General features: G+C 38.0%; 1 protein-coding gene across 1 annotated transcript in view; it reads left to right on the top strand.

Annotated features, from left to right (window-relative positions):
• pth1r (parathyroid hormone 1 receptor) overlaps nucleotides 1–20357 on the top strand; it is a 92258-nt gene extending 71901 nt beyond the window's left edge. Inside the window, exons 11-13 of the mRNA XM_014191246.3 lie at nucleotides 10986–11127; nucleotides 11537–11578; nucleotides 13379–20357. Coding sequence (XP_014046721.1) covers nucleotides 10986–11127; nucleotides 11537–11578; nucleotides 13379–13753 — 559 coding nt within the window. The 3' untranslated portion in view covers nucleotides 13754–20357. The remainder of the gene's footprint in view (nucleotides 1–10985; nucleotides 11128–11536; nucleotides 11579–13378) is intronic.
• The last annotated feature ends 294 nt before the right edge of the window (nucleotides 20358–20651 follow it).

Below are 20651 nucleotides of genomic sequence, written 5' to 3'. Positions count from 1 at the left end.
ATACCTTATTTACATAAGTATTCAGACCGAAATGTAGCTCAGGTGCATCCTGTTTCCATTGATCATCCTTGAGATGTTTCTGCAACTTGATTGGAGTCCACCTGTAGTAAATTAAATTGATTGGACATGATTTGGAAAGGCACATAAGATCCCACAGTTCACAGTGCATGTCAGAGCAAAAACCAAGCCATGAGGTTGTAGTAATTGTCCGTATAGCTTTGAGACAGGATTGTGCCAAGGCACAGATCTGGGGAAGGGAACCAAAACATTTCTGCAGCATTGAAGGTCCCCAAGAACAGTGGCCTCCATCATTCTTAACCTCTATGGGCTAGGTGGGACGCTAGCGTGCCACCCGTGGTGCACTCCATCAACAGCAGGTGCATTTCAAGAGCGGCAAATTTGAATCCAAATAAATGTCAAAATTCAAATTTTTCAAAAATACAACTATTTTACACCATTTGAAAGATAAACATCTCCTTAATCTAACCATGTTTTACGATTTCAAAAAGGTTTTACGGCGAAAGCATAAATTTAGAGTATGTTAGGACAGTACATTTACAAGAGTTGTGTGTAATGTTTTGTCAAGTCAAAGACAGGGTCACCAAAACCATAAAACCAGCTAAAATGATGAACTAACCTTTTACAATCTCCATCAGATGACACTCCTAGGACATTATGTTAGACAATGCATGCATTTTTAGTTCTAGCAAGTTCATATTTATATCCAAAAACAGCGTTTTACTATGGCATTGATGTTGAGGAAATCGTTTCCCTCCAATAACCGGCAGTCAAGTCAGCGTCACAAATTAAATAATTAAAATTAGAAAACATTGGTAAAATATTATATTGTCATTTAAAGAATTATAGATTTACATCTCTTGAACGCAATCAACTTGCCAGATTTAAAAATAACCTTACTGGGAAATCACACTTTGCAATAATCTGAGCACTGCGCCCAGAAAAATACGCGTTGCGATACAGACTAGACGTCATGTTGGGGAGATCTAAAATCGAAAATACTATGTAAATAATCCATTACCTTTGATTCTCTTCATCAGATGTCACTTCCAGGTATCACAGGTCCATAACGAATGTAGTTTTGTTCAAAAAAGCTCATCATTTATGTCCAAAAATCTCCGTCTTGTTCGCACATGATCTAAGCCAGCCGGACTTCTCGTCATGAACGAGGGGAAAAAATATATTTCCGTTCGTTCAAACATGTCAAACGTTGTATAGCATAAATCATTAGGGCCTTTTTTAACCAGAACATGAATAATATTCAAGGTGGACGAATGCATACTCTTTTATAACGTATTGGAACGAGGGTACCCAACATGAACTCGCGCGCCAGGTGTCTAATGGGACATCATCGTTCCATGGCTCTTGTTCGGTCAGATCTCCCTCCAGAAGACTCAAAACACTTTGTAAAGGCTGGTGACATCTAGTGGAAGCAATAGGAAGTGCCAAAATATTCCTAAACCCCTGTGTTTTTCAATGGGATAGGTTTAAAGTCAATACAACACATCAGGTATCCACTTCCTGTCAGAAAATGTCTCAGGGTTTTGCCTGCCAAATGAGTTCTGTTATACTCACAGACACCATTCAAACAGTTTTAGAAACTTTAGAGTGTTTTCTATCCATATATAATAAGTATATGCATATTCTAGTTACTGGGTAGGATTAGTAACCAGATTAAATCGGGTACATTTTTTTTATCCAGACGTGCAAATGCTGCCCCCTAGCCCTAACAGGTTAAAAATGGAAGAAGTTTGTAACCACCAAGACTTCCTAGAGCTGGCCGCCCGGCCAAACTGAGCAATCAGGGGAGAAGGGCCTTGGTCAGTGAGGTGACCAAGAACCCAATGGTCACTCTGACAGAGCTCCAGAGTTCCTCTATGGAGATGGGCGACCCTTCCAGAAGGGCAATCATCTCTGCAGCACTCTCCTAATCAGGCCTTTTAGTTAGCAGCCCGCTTGGAGTTTGCCAAAAGGCACCTAAAGGACTCACAGACCATGAGAAACAAGATTCTCTGGTCTGATGAAACCAAGATTGAACTCTTTGGCCTGAATACCAAGCGTCACGTCTGGAGGAAACCTGGCACCATCCCTATGGTGAAGCATGGTGGTGGCAGCATCATGCTGTGAGGATGTTTTTCAGCGGCACTGACTGGGAGACTAGTCAGGATCGAGGCAAAGATGAATGGAGCAAAGTACAGAGAGATCCTTGATGAAAACCTGCTCCAGGGTGCTCAGGACCTCAGACTGGGGTGAAGATTCACCTTCCAACATGACAACAACCCTCAGGACACAGCCAAGACAACGCAGGAGTTGCTACGGGACAAGTCTCTAAATGTCCTTGAGTGGCCCAGCCAGAGCACAGACTTGAACCCGACAGAACATCTCTGAAGAGACCTGAAAATAGCTGTGCAGCGACACTCCCCATCCAACCTGATAGAGCTTGAGAGGATCTGCAGAGAATAATGGGAGAAGCTCCCCCAAATACAGGTGTGCCAAGCTTGTAGTGTCATATCCAAGAAGACTCAAGGCTGTAAACGCTGCCAAAGGTGCTTCAGCAAAGTACAGAGTAAAGGGTCTGAATACTTACTTAAATGTGATATTTCCAGTTTTTTTTATACATTTGAAAAGAATTGTAAAAAACAGGTTTTGCTTTGTCATTATGGGGTATTGTGAGTAGATTGATTAAAAAAAACATCAATTTTAGAATAAGCTGTAACGTAACAAAATGTGTAAAAAGGCAAGGGGTCTGAATACTTTCCCGAATGCACTGTATATCCCTTTAACTGCCTTGAATACCTCTGCTGATCCTACAGCTATTGTATACAGCAATCATGTGCCTATGAACCAGAATTATACTGTTAGCACTGAGGTGGTGTGCCCTAGTAGGAAGTCCACTGTGCAGCTCACCTTCCACTAACATAAATAACATGAGAATGTCTACTCCTGCTACGCTTCCCAGTAAAGCAATGAAAACAATCAAGCATCCCAGAAAAGTGCTAAAAATAGCCTATGTTAATATATGTAGCTTAAGAACAAGGTTAATGAAATCAATAATTTGCTAGAAACAGATCAATCTCTGAAACTCACTTAGATAATACCTTTGATACAGTGGTAGCAACAGAAATGCCAATGGTGGAGGTGTTGCTGTTTATATTCAGAAGCACATTCCTGTAAAGCTTAGAGAGGATCTCCTGTTAAATACTGTTGAAGTAATATGGCTACAGGTTCATATGCCTCACCTAAAGCCTATTCCTGTTGGCAAGCTGCTAATAGTCAGTATCTGGATAACATGTCTGAAAGGCTTGATAATGTATGTGATATCACCATATTATCTGGATGATTTAAATATTGACTGGCTTTCATCAAGCTGCCCACACAAGAAAAAGCTTCTTATCAGTCAACCTACCAGGGTAGTTACAAACAGCACAGGAATTAAATCGTCAACATGTATTGATCACATCTTTACTAATGCTGCAAAAATGTGCTTTAGAGCTGTATCCAAATCCATTGGAATATAATAGCCATATCTAGTTCCAAAGGCTGGGCCTAATATAGTGTATAAGAGGTTATACAAGATGTTTTGTAGTGATTCCTATGTTGTTTATGTAAATAATACTTGTTGGTCTGTAATGAGGAGCAACCCAGATGCTGCACTTGAAACATTTATGAAATTGTTTTATTGTAGTTACTAATAAGCATGATGAGGAATTGAAAAATTGTATTGTTGAGAAGGATGAGGCAAAAGGAATGGCAAATAAGTCTGGCTGCACAACCGATTGGCAAACATACTTCAAATTGAAAAATCATGTGACTAAACTGAATAAAAAGAAGAAACTACACTATGAAACAAAGATAAATTATATCGAGAATGATAGTAAAAATCTTTGGAGCACCTTAGATTACATTTTGGGCAAAAAGGCAAACTCATCATTCATTGAATCAGATGGCTCATTCATCACGAAACACACTGATATTGATTATTATTAATTAATTCGTTTTTCATTGGCAAGATTCGCATGGCATGCCAAAATCAAACGCTGACACTACACATCCAAGTATAACTGATCAAATTATGAAAGACAAGCAGTACAATTTTTTTTTTTAAGAATAATAAAAATGCATGAAATGTATCTATTCACTACTGTAAGTCGCTCTGGATAAGAGCGTCTGCTAAATGACTAAAATGTAAATGTAATTTTGAATTCCGTAAAATGAGTGTGGAAGAGGTGAAAAAAGTATTGTTGTCTATCAACAATGACAAGCCACCGGGGTCTGAGAATGAATGGAAAATTACTAAGGATAATAGTGGACGATATTGCCACTCCTATTTGCCATATCTTCAATCTAAGCCTACGAGAAAGTGTTTGCCCTTAGGCCTGGAGGGAAGCAAAATTATTTCCGCTACCCAAGAATAGTAAAGCTCCCTTTACTGGCTCAAATAGCTGACCAATCAGCCTGTTACCAACCCTTAGTAAACTTTTGAGAAAAATGTTGTTTGACCAGATAGAATGCTATTTTACTGTAAACAAATAGACAACACACTTTCAGCATGCTTATAGGAAAGGACAGTCAACATTCAGCACAGCACTTACACAAATGACTGATGGCTGTGAGAAATTTATGATAAAAAGATTGTGGGAGCTGTTTTGTTAGACTTCAGTGCGGCTTTTGCCATTATCGATCATAGTCTGCTGATGGAAAAACATGTGTTATGGCTTTACACCCCCTGCTATATTGTGGATAAAGAGTTACCTATCTAACAGAACACACAGGGTGTTATTTAATGGAAGCATATCCAACATAATGCAGGTATAATCAGGAATTCCCCAGGGCAGCTGTCTAGGCCCCTTACTTTTTTCAATATTTACTAATGACACGCCACTGGATTTGAGTAAAGCCAGTGTGTTTATGTATACGGATGACTCAACACTATACACATCAGCTACTACAGCGACTGAAATGACTGCAACACTTAACAAAGAGCTGCAGTTAGTTTCAGAATGGGTGGCAAGGAATAAATTAGTCCTAAATATTTAAAAAACTAAAAGCACTGTATTTGGGAAAAATCATTCATTAACCCTAAACCTCAACTAAATCTTGTAATAAATAATGTGGAAATTGAGCAAGTCGAGGTGACTAAACTGCTTGGCATGACCCTGGATTGTAAACTGTCAAAATATGTTGATACAACAGTAGCTAAAATGGGGAGATGTCTGTCCATAATAAAGTGCTGCTCTGCCTTTTTAACAACACTATCAACAAGGCAGGTCCTATAGGCCCTAGTTTTGTCAAACCTGGATTACTGTTCAGTCGTGTAGTAAGGTGCCACGAAGAGGTACTTAGGAAAATTACAATTGGCTCAGAACAGGGCAGCACTGCTGGCCCTTAAATGTATACGGAGAGATAACATTTAATAATATACATGTAAATCTCTCATGGCTCAAATTGGAGGAGAGATTGACTTCATCACTACTTGTTTTTGTAAGAAGTGTTGACATGATGAATGGACCAAGGTGTCTGTTTAAACTACGAGCACACAGCTCGGACACCCATGTATACCCCAGAAGACATGCCGCCAAAGGTCTCTTCACAATCCCCAAGTCAAGAACAGACTATGGGAGGTGCACAGTACTACATAGAGCCATTGCTACATGGAACTCTATTCCACATCAGGTAACTAATGCAAGCAGTAGAATCAGATTTAAAAAACGGATAAAAATACACTTTATGGAACAGCGGGGACTGTGAAGAGACACACAGGCACAGACACAAATACACATGATAAGACACGCACTCTACACACACGTACACATGGATTTTGTATTGTAGATATGTGAAAGTCACTGCCTGAGGGAAAACACTTAATGTATTGTGAAAAGTGTTATGAAGTGTAATGTCATGTAATATTTTAAATTGTATATAACTGCCTTCATGTTGCTGGACTCTAGGAAGAGCAGCAGCTAATGGGGATCCTTAATAAATACAAATAAAAATGTACTGTAAGGTAGCCTACAGATGTATTCTGTGTTATTTCCAGCATGCTGATAGAAGTATTTAATCTTTATCACACCAAAACATGCCACCAACCGCTGGGCACAAACTGGTTAAATCAACGTTGTTTCAGTGTAATTTGTCAACGTATTGTGACATGGAATTTACAAGGAAAATACATTGGGTTTGCAAAAAGTCATCAATGTTGTTTTGAAGGTGACATTTCAACCACAGGATTATGTCATCATGGTTACCAATTTTCAAGCTAGACAAAACGTATGTTGAATTTATACATATGAAACAACTTCAGATTTTCAATGTTATATCCATTATCAGAAAAAAACTATAGGTTGGGCAGCACCTCCTACTGGAGAGTTGATCTGTCTACAGCTATCCCTTTGGTCTCCCATCCAGGATTTTAACAAACTTAAAGATGAGAAGGATTATTGAGAGATCATTTAATAACTAAATAGGTTCATTGTTGCTATCAAAGTCATTCCAAACGGTATGTTTAATAGAGCACCTTAATGAAACTATTTCAATTTAACCCAGGGTTCAAGTAAAAATAGAGCATACATATAGTCCTAGGGCTGGCGTTAAGGCGACACTAGTGTCAAACGCACAGTTTGGCAATTTCAACTTGTAAAAGCCAGAACTCTGCTATTTTACAAACCTGGTGCCAGGGTTGGTAATTTACCTGTCTTATATCAGCTCGCTTGCGCTGAGGTGAGAGGGGTGGAAATATTTGAGATGTGTGTCCTTAAAAATGTGCACCAATGTGCCAATTTCAAGCAGCACTACTAGTGATATTTAAGACTCTGGTCTTAGCGGTAATGCGATTGGTTATGGCATCGATTTTTGCCAGTGGAGGCGCACAGTTTAATCAGTAACCTATAACCAATGTTTTATTAAAATATCATAAACAACAGAACAGTCAACTGACATTCCCATTTTTTTCTTTATATTGAACATTATTTTTGTCCATGCAGCTTCTGTGAAAAGTTTGGACTCATTAGGCCTATGTTCAATGCCCATTGAATGAAAGGTGTCAGTGACTGTAGGAAGTCTGTTTAGGAAGATGAAGTTATTACAATAGACTGCTTATTGTTTTTCCTTTCTCATTTTGTTTTAAAAAAAGCATCTTGCACTTTCGTCTGTTTTCAACTGTCAACTCGCAGGAATTCTGATCGCTGTCCTTGGTGCTGAATCCACTTGTATCCTAGACTATTTTCCAGTTTGTTTGTTTACCTTTGACGTGGCAAAGTCACTAACGGGCCATATGAACGGCGATGGGAGGCTAATCTTATTCCAACGTTTGGGCAATGTCCAATTGTCTATGGCTCGAACATGTAGTGCATTTTCAAAATGTGAATGCAATGTGTGTAGATGAATATTTGCATGTTGAAACCAATAAAAACTTGATCGGCTACATGTTTGTTATAACTATGCCTATTGTAGGGTTACTATATACTATTTAATGAACTATCTTGGATAGGACATCAATTCCGCCTGCCGAAGAGCCCTTAGGCCTACGTGTGCACACATTGCCTTATGCTCATGGAACGAGAGATGCAATTTATTATATCATGCTTCTGACCCGATCCTATTCAGAAATATTGTTGTTGTTTAAAAAAACGGATGAATTGTTTTTCATTTAATTTGATTAAAGAACAAACTAATTAGAAAGATTAACGGTCCATGTGTTTATGTTAAGAACTCGAAGGCAATGCAATTTTGTCTATTTCTGGAGAAATGCAAACATGATTTGTAAGATGGTTCCATGGTGTTTATAAAACATTACATTTGGGGTCAGTATACTGGTGAGTGGACATTCCCACTTTCTCTTTATATTGGTTCTTTGTCCAGCTCCTGTGAAAAGTTTGCATGTGCTTAAAACCATCCATATTCTAAGTTGCCTTGTTTGTTGTATATGCCCAATATAAGCAATTATGGTGCCTGTAACTGTATTTAGACATGGCCTATTTATGACAGGTTGTTGTTTAATTATTAGTAGGATTTGATTATGCACTGTATTTTTAGGCCTTATCAAAAGCTTAGTGAGTTTAATTTTGCTTATTAACTATGTTTGGCATGTCCAGACTGCAATTTACAGTAGGCGTAGCCCCTATATCAGTGTGAATGCTATAGTCTGTTTAACAATGTATTCCCATATTGAAGCAATACAATTAGAAAAATGTTGACTGCAAACATGTTCAACATATTAAGCAAATATGAGGCAGGCTATTTAACAAACTAGGCTATAGCAGACTAATATTCTAATTGGAGTTAATGACGACACAATACATAAAAGACTGTAAATACACAAGTACACAAGCATCCACATATTAAGCCATGGACCACGTTCTGATTGGCCAGTGAGGTGTTAAGCCCCGACACAGCCACAACTTGTTTATTCATGTCACGACTTCCACCGAAGTCGGTCCCTCTCCTTGTTCGGGTGGCGTTAGGAGGTCGACGTCACCAGTCTTCTAGCCATCGCCGCTCCACCTTTAATTTTCCATTTGTTTTGTCTTGTTTTCCTGCACACCTGGTTTACATCTCCTCATAATTACTATGTGTATTTAGCCCTCTGTTCCCTCCATGTCTGTATGGGGTATTGTTTATTGTCAAGGTTGGCACGCTTCTGGCTGGTTTGTGCCGGGTTTTGTTTTGTACCCGTGCTTTGTGGTCGCCGGTACTTTGTACTTGGTTGTTGTACTTTGTGCTGCCTCACTTGTTCTTTGGGCATTTGTTTTTGTGACGAGGTTGCGTTCTGTTCTAATAATTGCCTCAGTAAAGTGCTTTGTCCACTCATCTCTGCTCTCCTGCGCCTGACTTCCATGCAACAGCTACACCGACCGTTTGACAATTCATCAAATCCCAGCTCTTTCGCGCCACCGCCAGCTACTGCACCCATAATTCCTGTTGTGAAATTAGCTAAAATATTTCTGACACACCCCTGAAGCTATAGCGCTACCGCCAGCGCTAAGATTCATCGTTGCGTTAGGTTTGTTAAAATAGAGCCCCTAGGGTTTCAAGCTTTGGTTGATTTCAAATGTAATATACAAGTTTATAATGAATATGTTGGATTCACATCTCCATCTCAACCAAAAGTCAAAGTTAAAGATTAGGACTACAGTAAATCAAACTTTATTTAAAGTGCATTTTAAGTTTTCTTTGATTTGATTTAGTCCTATTCTTTAACTTTGATCTTTGGTTGAGATGGAGAAGTGTATCCAACATACCAATTATTTATTTGAAGAAAAACTGGATATGGAACTGTGTTTGGTTGTCAACGCATCCAAATATCAACATTTGAAGGAAATGTACTGTGTCCTCTGCTTTGATAGTTCCATCTGTGCCACTGACTTAGTGTGGCTTTAGTTCCAGTTTGTCTACAAATGTAAAATATGTTAGATTTACGTCTCCATCTCAACCAAATATCCAAGTTAATGAATTGGACTAAATAATATAAAATCAAACTTTAAATGCACTTTAAATCAAGTTTAATTTGATCTTGTCACATACTTTACATTAGATTTTTGATTGAGCTAGAGATGTATGGGGTCAATTTCACGCCATATGTATTGAATTCAAAATAAAATAAATCGTGAACATGAAGATAAAGATGAGAATGTAAACATATTTTTGAGGACGGGTAAAATAATGGATGTTGAAATCAAAACCAAACAATTGAAAGTGTAGGCAAAATCTATTCAATAGCATTGGTTGCTGGGACAGTTTAACCGAAAAATTATTTTTGCATTAGTTTTTCTAATATATTTTTTTATAATTTGTCAAAGCTTTTTGCTCTCGCTTTAAAATTATTTGCTTACACGTTTTTGGGTTTTGCTTTTGATGTCTTTTATTTACAATTCTATACATTTTGATTTCAATTGTTTGGTTTTTGATTTCAACATCCATTATTTTACCCGTCCTCAAAAATGTGTTTACATTCTCAACTTTATTTTTCATGTTCACAATTTATTTTATTTTGAATTCAATTCATATGGTGTGAAATTGACCCCATAGAGATGTAAATAGCTTATTAACGTGTCAACAACTAAAAAATGATATGTTGGATTCACGTCTCCAACTAAACCAAAAATAAAAGTTAAAGAACATGATTAAGCCAGTGGCTCAGATGAAACTAGCCAATCATTTAGATGCATCTCCTTTAAATGTTGATATTTGGTTGAGTTGTCAACCAAACACAGTTCAATACTACTTTTGTAATACTGTTAAAAGTTATCTTAGAAACTAATGTAACACTATTTATTACATTTTAAAATGAGTAACACATCCATGGCCACATTTTGAGGTTACTGTAACTATATAAGTCTTCTTATGTAATCATAGAAAGTGTGTATGTTCAAGATAGCATGCAACGGTTGCAGGTCTGTGGAGAGCTTCACAATTGCTATAATAATCTGTGCAGAATCTCGAACAGCATTGATCACTTGCACTGTACTTATAACGTTATCTCAGCTGCAATCCAGGTTATTTGGTTGTGCTTTTAGAGGAAGCACATTTGATTAATTAAGTTGTATAAATACAAAATATCTGAACAGATATCTGAACTTTGATGTGCTTTTAAATGGTTGAAAGCTCAATGATAAAATATTTAGATGACAACTAAACCAAAAATCTTACATACTTTTTCCATTTGGAATTTGGTTATGCATTTAGATGGTTGAAAACAGTGATAACATGATAATTCAACAAACTGCTGGATGTCTTTTTGAGTGGGTGAATAAAGGTTGACATCTCATTGATCAAAGTCTCAACCAAATATTACCCAAATATCCACATTGAAATGGTGTGCCAAGTGGGGCAGTCATGTCAGTAATACAGTATGTAAAAAAAAGAATAATACAGTGAATGTCCATGATAATATCAAATTGAATCTCCCCATCGCAACTGTAACACACAGTAAATGTAAAATTAATCACTGCTATTATTCATTCCCTCCACAGGAAACTGTTGAAGTCTACTTTGGTCCTGATGCCACTGTTTGGCGTTCACTACATAGTGTTCATGGCCATGCCTTATACTGAGGTAACTGGAGTCCCCTGGCAGATACAGATGCACTACGAGATGCTCTTCAATTCATTCCAGGTACTGACTGGTCTTGTACAACATGGATGAATGAACGAACAACCAAATTATGTTTTACTGCATGTGGGTTTAGTCACAGGCAGCCAGCAATGGATCTGAAATGATGAGCTGCTACAGCACTGTAAAAAGGAGATATATAAATCGGCCAAAGTCCACTATGGGGCACTGCATATGCTGTAGTGGTGTGCTAAACATAATTAAGTATTGAGTTGTGATGAAACTTTTATGAGTAAAATTAGCGTGAGCTGCACAGCTCAGTATCTTCAGAGTAAGCAGCTGGTGTCAATGACTTGAATCGTCACTTTATTTTGCATGACATTCTTCTAAAGTGCTCTGGATAGATGCTCAGGTCAACCTGTGTACTTTGAGTCATACGCAAACTTGTAATAATGGTTTGTCTTCTTTTCAGGGATTCTTTGTGGCAATTATATATTGTTTCTGCAATGGGGAGGTAAGGACAACGTTGAACAATTTTATGAAGATTTATCTGTGAAAATGTCTTAAAGGAAATCCTAATAGATTATAGTATATTATTTAAGACACTATGTAATCCTGATATATAATATTATGCTCATGATTAATTGCAGTCACAGCATGCACACAGTATGCACACAAAAAAACCTCAGACTCAATTATCTTATGCAGGGATGTGCACAGACCTTTCAGGGGGCAGGTTCTCAAAATGAAAAAAAGGTATATTTATTTATGCAACACACTTACTCATCACACATTGTAAGCAAGTTAGTTACAGTGCCTCTTGAAGGCATGATTGACATTAGGAATAGAGGGTAGGCGATCAGCTGATTATTGATGTAAAGCTGCTCGTTTTTTTATTACTGATTGTGATTTTTATCTTCAATGCTCTTAAATAATAACTTCATAATATAGCCTAATGTTCATTGTTATTTTAGTATATGGTGGTTAGCTGGAGTCTAGACTACCTGTGTTCAGTGCTTCATTTGTTCATTTGGGAGGAACAAAAAGTGAGCGAGAGAGGTGGGTCACCTAGGGAGCTCTGAGGTACCGGAACGCCTTAGAAAATGACCTTGCGGCTATAATGAAGCATTGAATGCATATCATCGCATTTGCATAGTGGCATAGAGAAGTAGCCTAGAGTAGAGGTGCACACAGAAGTTGCACATATGGTGAACATTTTTAGTAGCCTAGGGTCAGACAACAGTTTGTGCCTTTTTTATAAATGCATTTTCTGCAATTCTACATAATTTAACATGACTGGAGACTTTATCAGAATTATGTTTAATACCGCACAAATGATCAAAATGACAAGCTACTTTGACAGTGACTAACTGAGAGGCCTAGGTGTGCGGAGACACACATATGGTACAATATGAGGAGGAAATTAGAGTCTTAAAAAAGCTTTCCAGTTTCACTGACTCACCCGTCTCTTGTAAACAATGTTCACTCAATAGGCCCATTTGGAAGTTGAAAGATTACTCTTCTCTTTTCTGCAGGAGCCATTTGCTTTCCAACCTGTGTTCTCCCACGATTGTATTTGAAATATTGTGAAAGGCCTGTTTTGACTGCATGCTGTTCACTGATAGATTTGCCGTGTGTTCCCGACTGCCTTGTTATTGGGCTACACACAATCCGCAGCTAGGCAATTTTTTAAAAAGAAGCTATTGATCCTCTGTGGCTAACTTATAGGCCTACTCATGGTGTAGTAGGCTATTGAGAATTATTGAATTAATTTCTGAACAGACAGCAGTAATTCTATAACTTTGGCAAAGTTATTTCAATTTATCGGGAGTGCTGCAACACCAGCACCCTTCCCGCGGCTATGATTCTATAAGGAAATAAATTGTGAAGGGCTGCTGCCAACCAGACAGATATTGATGATGTAAATCAAGTGTTATCAAGGGTTAATCAAATGTTATGCAGTACTGTTTATATTTAAACTAGGTAGCTTACTACACACACACACACTCAACCGGTGACCTGCATCACAAGCCATGCATGTTTGGACACCGGGCGCACGTGAGCTCCGTACAGGCCAGACCAACGGATGGGGGGTGCCGAACTTGACGACGTCTCGACGACTTGGGGGCAGTGGGTTCAGAACAACGACGACTAAAACTGTATTAGAAAACGTTAGACCACCACCCAAAAGGGTACTTGACGAGTGGGAGGGCAAAGGGGAAGATGCTCGGCCACAGGTAGACACATATCGGTGCACGTGCCTGATTATATGCCACTGTCGGTTTAGATGTACTTTCTTTCCATCTTCCTTTAGGTCCAGGCAGAAATTAAGAAAACCTGGAGCAGGAGGACACTAGCGTTGGACTTTAAACGTAAAGCCCGTAGTGGCAGTAACACGTATAGTTATGGACCTATGGTGTCTCACACCAGTGTAACCAACGTCACTGCCCGGGGGCCCCTGGCCCTCCATCTCACCACACGCCTTGGGGCCCCAGTCACCGTCAACGGGCACCGGAACCTCCCGGGTTATGTGAAGAACGGTTCCGTCTCCGAGCACTCTATCCCTTCCTCGGGACAGGAGTTACACATTCCCGAGGAGGAGCAGCTATCCAATAACACGCCACCGCATTCTGTTGAGGAGGAGAAACCCTCGCCTGTAGTGGAGGAGGAGCGGGAGACCGTTATGTGATGTTCATGTGACCTCTAGTGAAAGACAGTCATGTCAATAGCCCCTCCGTTGTGAGGACGATCTTTGTAGGAATGAGTTATAGAACATAGCACCAGTCAGTATTCTCAGGATGTTATAAAGTAGGAGGATAGCTGTCTTTTGTCGACACTGCCAGTTTTTCTCCTGTGAATCGAGCCAGGATTTTAGTGGGTGGATAAAGACTGGAGGACAAAGGCTCAAGGCTAAAAGGGTACCTCAGTGTTTGAGGTGAGCCACCAACACAGACAATCACCTTCTCTATTGTACTGTAGCAAACACCACCGCTCTTTCTGATACCATTTCCACCTGCCATACGGACAAAAATTCGTATCTGTTTTGTTTTATTTCACTGACTTCAATGAGTTGCAGCAGGTACTTTATAATTGATGAAAACCAACTTGCAGATGTAGCTTTTTCACATTCTAAAGCTATTATAAAACTTGTGGATCATGAATGGTCTGTGGATGGACGGTAGGCTAATGTGTCTGTCTGAAACCTACAGCATTGATGGTCCACAGGTCCTGTGGTTGAAGGTGTCTAACAGTATATGTAGGTCCTCATTCTGGCAGGAGCATGTTAGCTTATGTTAGTGTAGCGGATGGATAAGTTAGCATACAGCTCACTAGCTTACATCTGTTACATTAGGAACTCCTAGTGATATGAGGAAATGCCTGGCTGCAGTTGACTCTGCCTACATGGTTGGGGAGATCTCACTACATTTCGATTGGTTTTAAATATGGATATCAATTCAGAAAACCTAACCCACTTTGATGTAAAAGGGAATAAAACTCAGGTACTCCAAACCCACCATTCTAGTGCATCAGTTTGAGCTAGTCTGTACTGTAGTTTCAGAGGTGTGCTGGCTTCTAGTGTTGATTTATATGGAGGAAGGCCAATGGAAGACTTTTCTCCATGATTATCAACTTTTTGTACAGTTTTTATTTTTGCTATTTAAAAGATACTATCTTGATATTCAATAGTGTAATGACTATGGAAGGTTATGTTGTTTCCATGATGTGCTGATTCAATTCTTCAATGATAATATTCTCTTTCACAATATATAATACCATAAAAGTAACCGAAACTTATCAATGGAGTGGGAGAGACAGCGTTAAGAGGATTAAAAATAAGAAGCTTTTATATACTGTACAGTGCCTTCCCGAAAGTATTCATACCCCTTGACTTATTCCACATTTTGTTGTATTACACCCTGAATTTAAAATGGTTTAAATAAATAAAATCTTACCCATCTACACAATATACCCCATAATGACAAATTGAAAACAAGTTTTTAGAAAATGTAGCTAATTTATTGAAATTGAAATACAGAAATATGTAATTTACATAAATATTCACGCCTCTGAGTCAATACATGTTAGAATCACCTTTGGCAGCGATTACAGCTGTGAGTCTTTCTGGAGCTTTCTCGTAAGGGCTTTGCACACTTGGATTGTACAATATTTGTCAATTATTATTTTAAAAATGATTCAAGCTCTGTCAAATTTAGTATTGATCATTGCTACACAACCATTTTCAAGTCTTGCCATAGATTTTCAAGCAGATTTAAGTCAAAACTGTAACTCGGCCACCCAGGACATTCATTGTCTTCTTGGTAAGCAATTCCAGTGTAGACTTGTGTTTTAGGTTATTGTCCTGCTGAAAGGTGAATTAATCTGTGTCTGGTGGAAAGCAGACTGAACCAGGTTTACCTCAGACTTTGCCTGTGCTTAGCTCTATTCCATTTCTTTTTTTATCCTGAAAAACTCCCCAGTCCTTAACGATTACAAGCATACCCATAACTTGATGCAGCCACCAGTATGCTTGAAAATATGGAGAATGGTACTCAGTGATGTGTTGTTGGATTTGCCCCAAACATAACACTTTGTATTTAGGACAAAAAGTGAATTGCTTTTTTTGCAGTATTACTTTAGTGCCTTGTTGCAAACAGGAAAGCATGTTTTGGAATATTTTTTATTCTGTAAAGGCTTCCTTCTTTTCACTCTGTCAATTACGTTAGTATTGTGGAGTAACTACGATGTTGTTGATCCATCCTCAGTTTTCTCATATCACAGCCATTCATCTCTGTAACTGTTTTAAAGTCACCATTGGCCTCATGGTGAAATCCCTGAGCATTTTTCTTCCTATCCGGCAACTGAGTTAGGAAGGACGCCTGTATCATTGTAGTGACTGGGTGTATTGATACACCATCCAAAGTGTAATTAATAACTTCACCATGCTCATAGGGATATTCAATGTCTGCTTTTTTGTTACCCATCTACCAGTAATTTCTAAACATTTCTAAAAACATAAGTCCACTTTGATATTATGGGATATTGTGTGTTAGGTCAGTGACAAAAAAATCTACATTTAATCCATTTTAAATTCAGGCTGTAACACAACAAAATGTGGAAAAGGTCAAAGGGTATGAATACTTTCTGAAGGCACTGTAATTGTAGCAAGCAGTACTTTATTAATGTTTCAAAGGGAGGCACCCTCTCCAAAACTCAGGGTGCAGGAAACAGTTACATTTTCGAAATAAAATGTTATTTAAATGAGGAATTCCAAGGAATTCTCAAATTTCACAGGAAAATTCCAAGGAAGAATTCCAAAGGAGACTCGTGAAGAAACGGTATGAAGGAACACTAGAACTAAATAGCACACAACTGTTATGTTTTATATGGTCACGTGTTATGCTGCTCTTTTTGTATATACAGTATGTATGCATTTGCATAGAAGTCACAATGTTTACAATGATAATAAAAATCCATTCTAGTTGTGAGCTAAAATAGCATCAAGGGTCATGGAAATGTATTCTAAATATAATTTGATGTTTGTACAGACTGTTCAAAAATGTAAGGGATGTTTGATATTTGAAATATGTTATATTGTATATAGTATTAAATGTATAGAAACTGGAGAATATACTGTAGGTGAGGGACAATACTGTATGTATCAGGACCGTTAAAATAAGATTTCAGTAGAATGCCTAACAAAGGTACAGTATTGACAGAACATTAGATAGTTATTTACACTCACATATAATTATTTGATTCAAGAACTAAATTGCACTTTTACCCTACAGTTTCCTCCCCCACCACTGTATATCCACATTTCTACACTCAAGAAACTTTTGTGAAAATATGTTTAGCTACACTTTATATATATATATATATATATATACTGTATATTTATTATTCATATTATTCTTTTCTCTCTCTCTCTCTGCATTGTTATGAAGGGCCCGTAAGTAAGCGTTTCACTGTTAGTCTAAACGTGTTGTTTACAAAGCATGTGACAAATCAAATTTGATTTTGATTTGAAATACCCCAACTTTACAAGTTCACTTCCATCACACAGCAGTTTGTTTTCCAGCCAATGTTCTCAGAGGGAATTGAAGGGTTAAAATAATTTGTTTGTTTGTTTGTTTGTTAGTTAGTTTGTCACAGAACCAGTATTTGTGTCTTTACGCTCTGTAAAAGTAGCCTTGTCCTATACTCTATGTGCTGTAGCCAATGCTTCTATCATTGTCATGCCTTATGTTTGGCATGAAAATAAAAAAACGCATAGAGGAGTTTACTAAAGCACAAACAGACTGGAACACCAGGCTTTGTGTAAAGATGTCACAGATCCAATACTTTGTTTCAACCTTATCTGTCCCAATAGTTAATGTACAGTACGTTTCATTCCTATCCATCCCAATATTTCAACGTGGTTTCAAGGATTGACTTAACATAGTAAACATACATTTTGTGTTCCTCCATTTTAGTATGAAATGTATTTATTAGGAGAACCCTTTTGGAAAACCTTTTTTGGTTCCAGGTAGAACCCTTTTGGTTTCCAAGTATAACTCTTTTCACAGAGGCTTCTACCACATGGAACCCAAAAGGGTTCTACCAGCCGAAGAACCCTTTTTGAGGTTGCAAAGTTACTAATTAGCTAAAATACGAAAGTTGTCTGTGATGTGATTGGAACATGCAACCTTTGGGTTGCAAGATGTTTGCATTATACTCCCACATATTTCCCTTTCATTTTTAGAGTAACACATTTACGTTTACTATGTTACTTCTAGTCTGAGCGGCCAGGCTGAATAGTTCATATACGGTTGAAACCTTCCCTCCAAATTTCATTCCTAATCTTTGTGGTTTCCTATTTATTGTCATGGTCTTATATGGTTAGGGCACATTACCTTTTACACCAAAAAGTAGAGCAAATATAGAGGCAGAGTTCATTTTCTGCCTTACAAAGATCTGTTGCGTGATATACTATTGAAGTCGGAAGTTTGCATACACCTTAACCAAATACATTTAGCTCAGTTTTTCACAATTCCTGACATTTAATCCTAGTAAAAATTCCCTGTCTTAGGTCAGTAAGGATCACCACTTTATTTTAAGAATGTGAAATGTCCAAATAATAGTAGAGAGAATGATTTATTTCAGCTTTTTATTTATTTCATCAAATTCCCAGTGGGTCAGAAGTTTACATACACTCAATTAGTATTTGGTAGCATTGCCTTTAAATTGTTTAACTTGGGTCAAACGTTTCGGGTAGCCTTCCACAAGCTTCCCACAATAAGTTGGGTGAATTTTGGCCCATGACAGAGCTGGTGTAACTGAGTCAGGTTTGTAGGCGTCCTTGCTCGCACATCCTTTTTCAGTTCTGCCCACAAATTTTCTATAGGAATGAGGTCAAGGCTTTGTAATGGCCACTCCTATACCTTGACTTTGTTGTCCTTAAGCCATTTTGCCACAACTTTGGCAGTATGCTTGGGGTCACTGTCCATTTGGAAGACTCATTTGCGACCAAGCTTTAACTTCCTGACTGATGTCTTGAGATGTTGCTTCCATATATATACATATTAGTTTTCATCCTCATGATGCCATCTATTTTGTGAAGTGCACCAGTCCCTCCTGCACCAAAGCACCCCCACAACATGATGCTGCCACCCCCGTGCTTCACGGTTGGGATGGTGTTCTTCGGCTTGCAAGCCTTCCCCTTTTTCCTCCAAACATAACGATGGTCATTATGGCCAAACAGTTCTATTTTTGTTTCATCAGACCAGAGGAAATTTCTCCAAAAAGTATGATCTTTGTCCCCATGTGCAATTGCAAACCGTAGTCTGGCTTTTTTATCGCGGTTTTGGAGCAGTGGCTTCTTCCTTCCTGAGCGGCCTTTCAGATTATGTCGATATATGACTCGTTTTACTGTGGATATAGATTCTTTTGTACCTGTTTCCTCCAGCATCTTCTCAAGGTTGATTTGCACCACAGTACGTTCATTTCTAGGAGACTGAACGCGTCTCCTTCCTGAGCGGTATGACAGCTGCATGGTCCCATGGTGTTTATACTTGCGTACTATTGTTTGTACAGATGAACGTGGCACCTTCAGGCATTTGGAATTTGCTCCCTAGGATGAACCAGATTTGTGGAGGTCTACAATTTTTTTTCTTAGGTCTTGGCTGATTTCTTTTGATTTTCCAATGATGTCAAGCAAAGAGGCACTTAGTTTGAAGGTAGGCCTTGAAATACATCCACAGGTACACCTCCAATTGACTCAAATGATGTCAATTAGCCTATCAGAAGCTTCTATAGCAATGACATAATTTTCGGGAGTTTTCCAAGCTGTTTAAAGGCACAGTCAACTTAGTGTATGTAAACTTCTGACCCACTGGAATTGTGATACAGTGAATTATAAGTGAAATAATCTGTCTGTAAACAATTGTTGTAAAATTACTTGTCATGCACAAAGTAATGTCCTAACCGACTTGCCAAAACTATAGTTTGTTAACAAGAAATCTGTGGAGTGGTTGAAAAATTAGTTTTAATGACTCCAACATAAGTGTATGTAAACTTCCGACTTCAACTGTACATGTAAGCGTGATATAAGGATACTATTAGAGAACGTGTTACCATAAGATGCCATCTAAGCCAGCAAGGAAATGAAAAATAAAGTAGAATATCCACATTTTCTTATACAGTGGTTATCTTACACCCACCTACAGCCAACGAACATGCCACTAGTAAATAAGCTTGGTAGTATTGTGTATAGTAGATACGCTAGTCTGGCCTTTAACTGTCCGTGTTTGTTTAGAAGGGGGCGACACTAGAACCAGTGTTGATGGGAAAATATCATTTAAAAAAAAAAAATGTAGATTTATGCGCACTTTAATACCCTATTCCATTTCATATTGATTGTATCATGTAAATTGTGTTTTTGAATTCGATATGTAAAAAGGCCATTACTTTACAGAGATAATATTGTACACATTTTTTTTTTTACCTCTCATGGAAGTATATAAAATCACCTATGATATTTTCGTTGTTTTTTTATTTATCTCATATTGCAAATGTATCTGTCCTCAGAGAGATAGGAGTTGGTATTTTGTGTTAATAGTCTACTGTATATGCCATGTGTGGAGAGGGTGTGACTGTTTTGTTTGAAATAGGACACCATGCCTGGTTGATTTCACTCCATGTCGGTTGTGTGAAGTCAATGTTGTAAATGTAAACGTGGGTTTAAGAGGAGAATGTTTTTTCAGTCTGATGTTCATCATTGTATTGTGAATAAGACATTAAAATGTACAATTCTATTGTAGATTAAGTGTCCATTGAATTTGCACCATACTAATTATGTTCTTGTTGACCAAGAACACTGTAAGTAAATACAGTTTAACCCTTCTGTAGTCTTAACATTCTGTACTGTATACTCCCTTGTCCTTAGGGTAAAAAATGGCCTGCCTTCACTAAACCCCTAAAATAAAGCAGCTTATTTGAATTTTAAACCCCTATTTTGCATGAAGAAACAACCTGTCATTCATCACATTTTGTGAATATCTGGGTTTTCCCTCTTCACAATGCAGAAAGACTGCATTTAATCAGTGGAC

This window comes from Salmo salar, chromosome 03 (genome assembly GCF_965601325.2).
Source record: "Salmo salar chromosome 03, fSalSal1, whole genome shotgun sequence".
In the NCBI taxonomy this organism is placed as follows: domain Eukaryota; kingdom Metazoa; phylum Chordata; class Actinopteri; order Salmoniformes; family Salmonidae; genus Salmo; species Salmo salar.
This window is presented reverse-complemented; position numbering and strand designations above follow the sequence as displayed.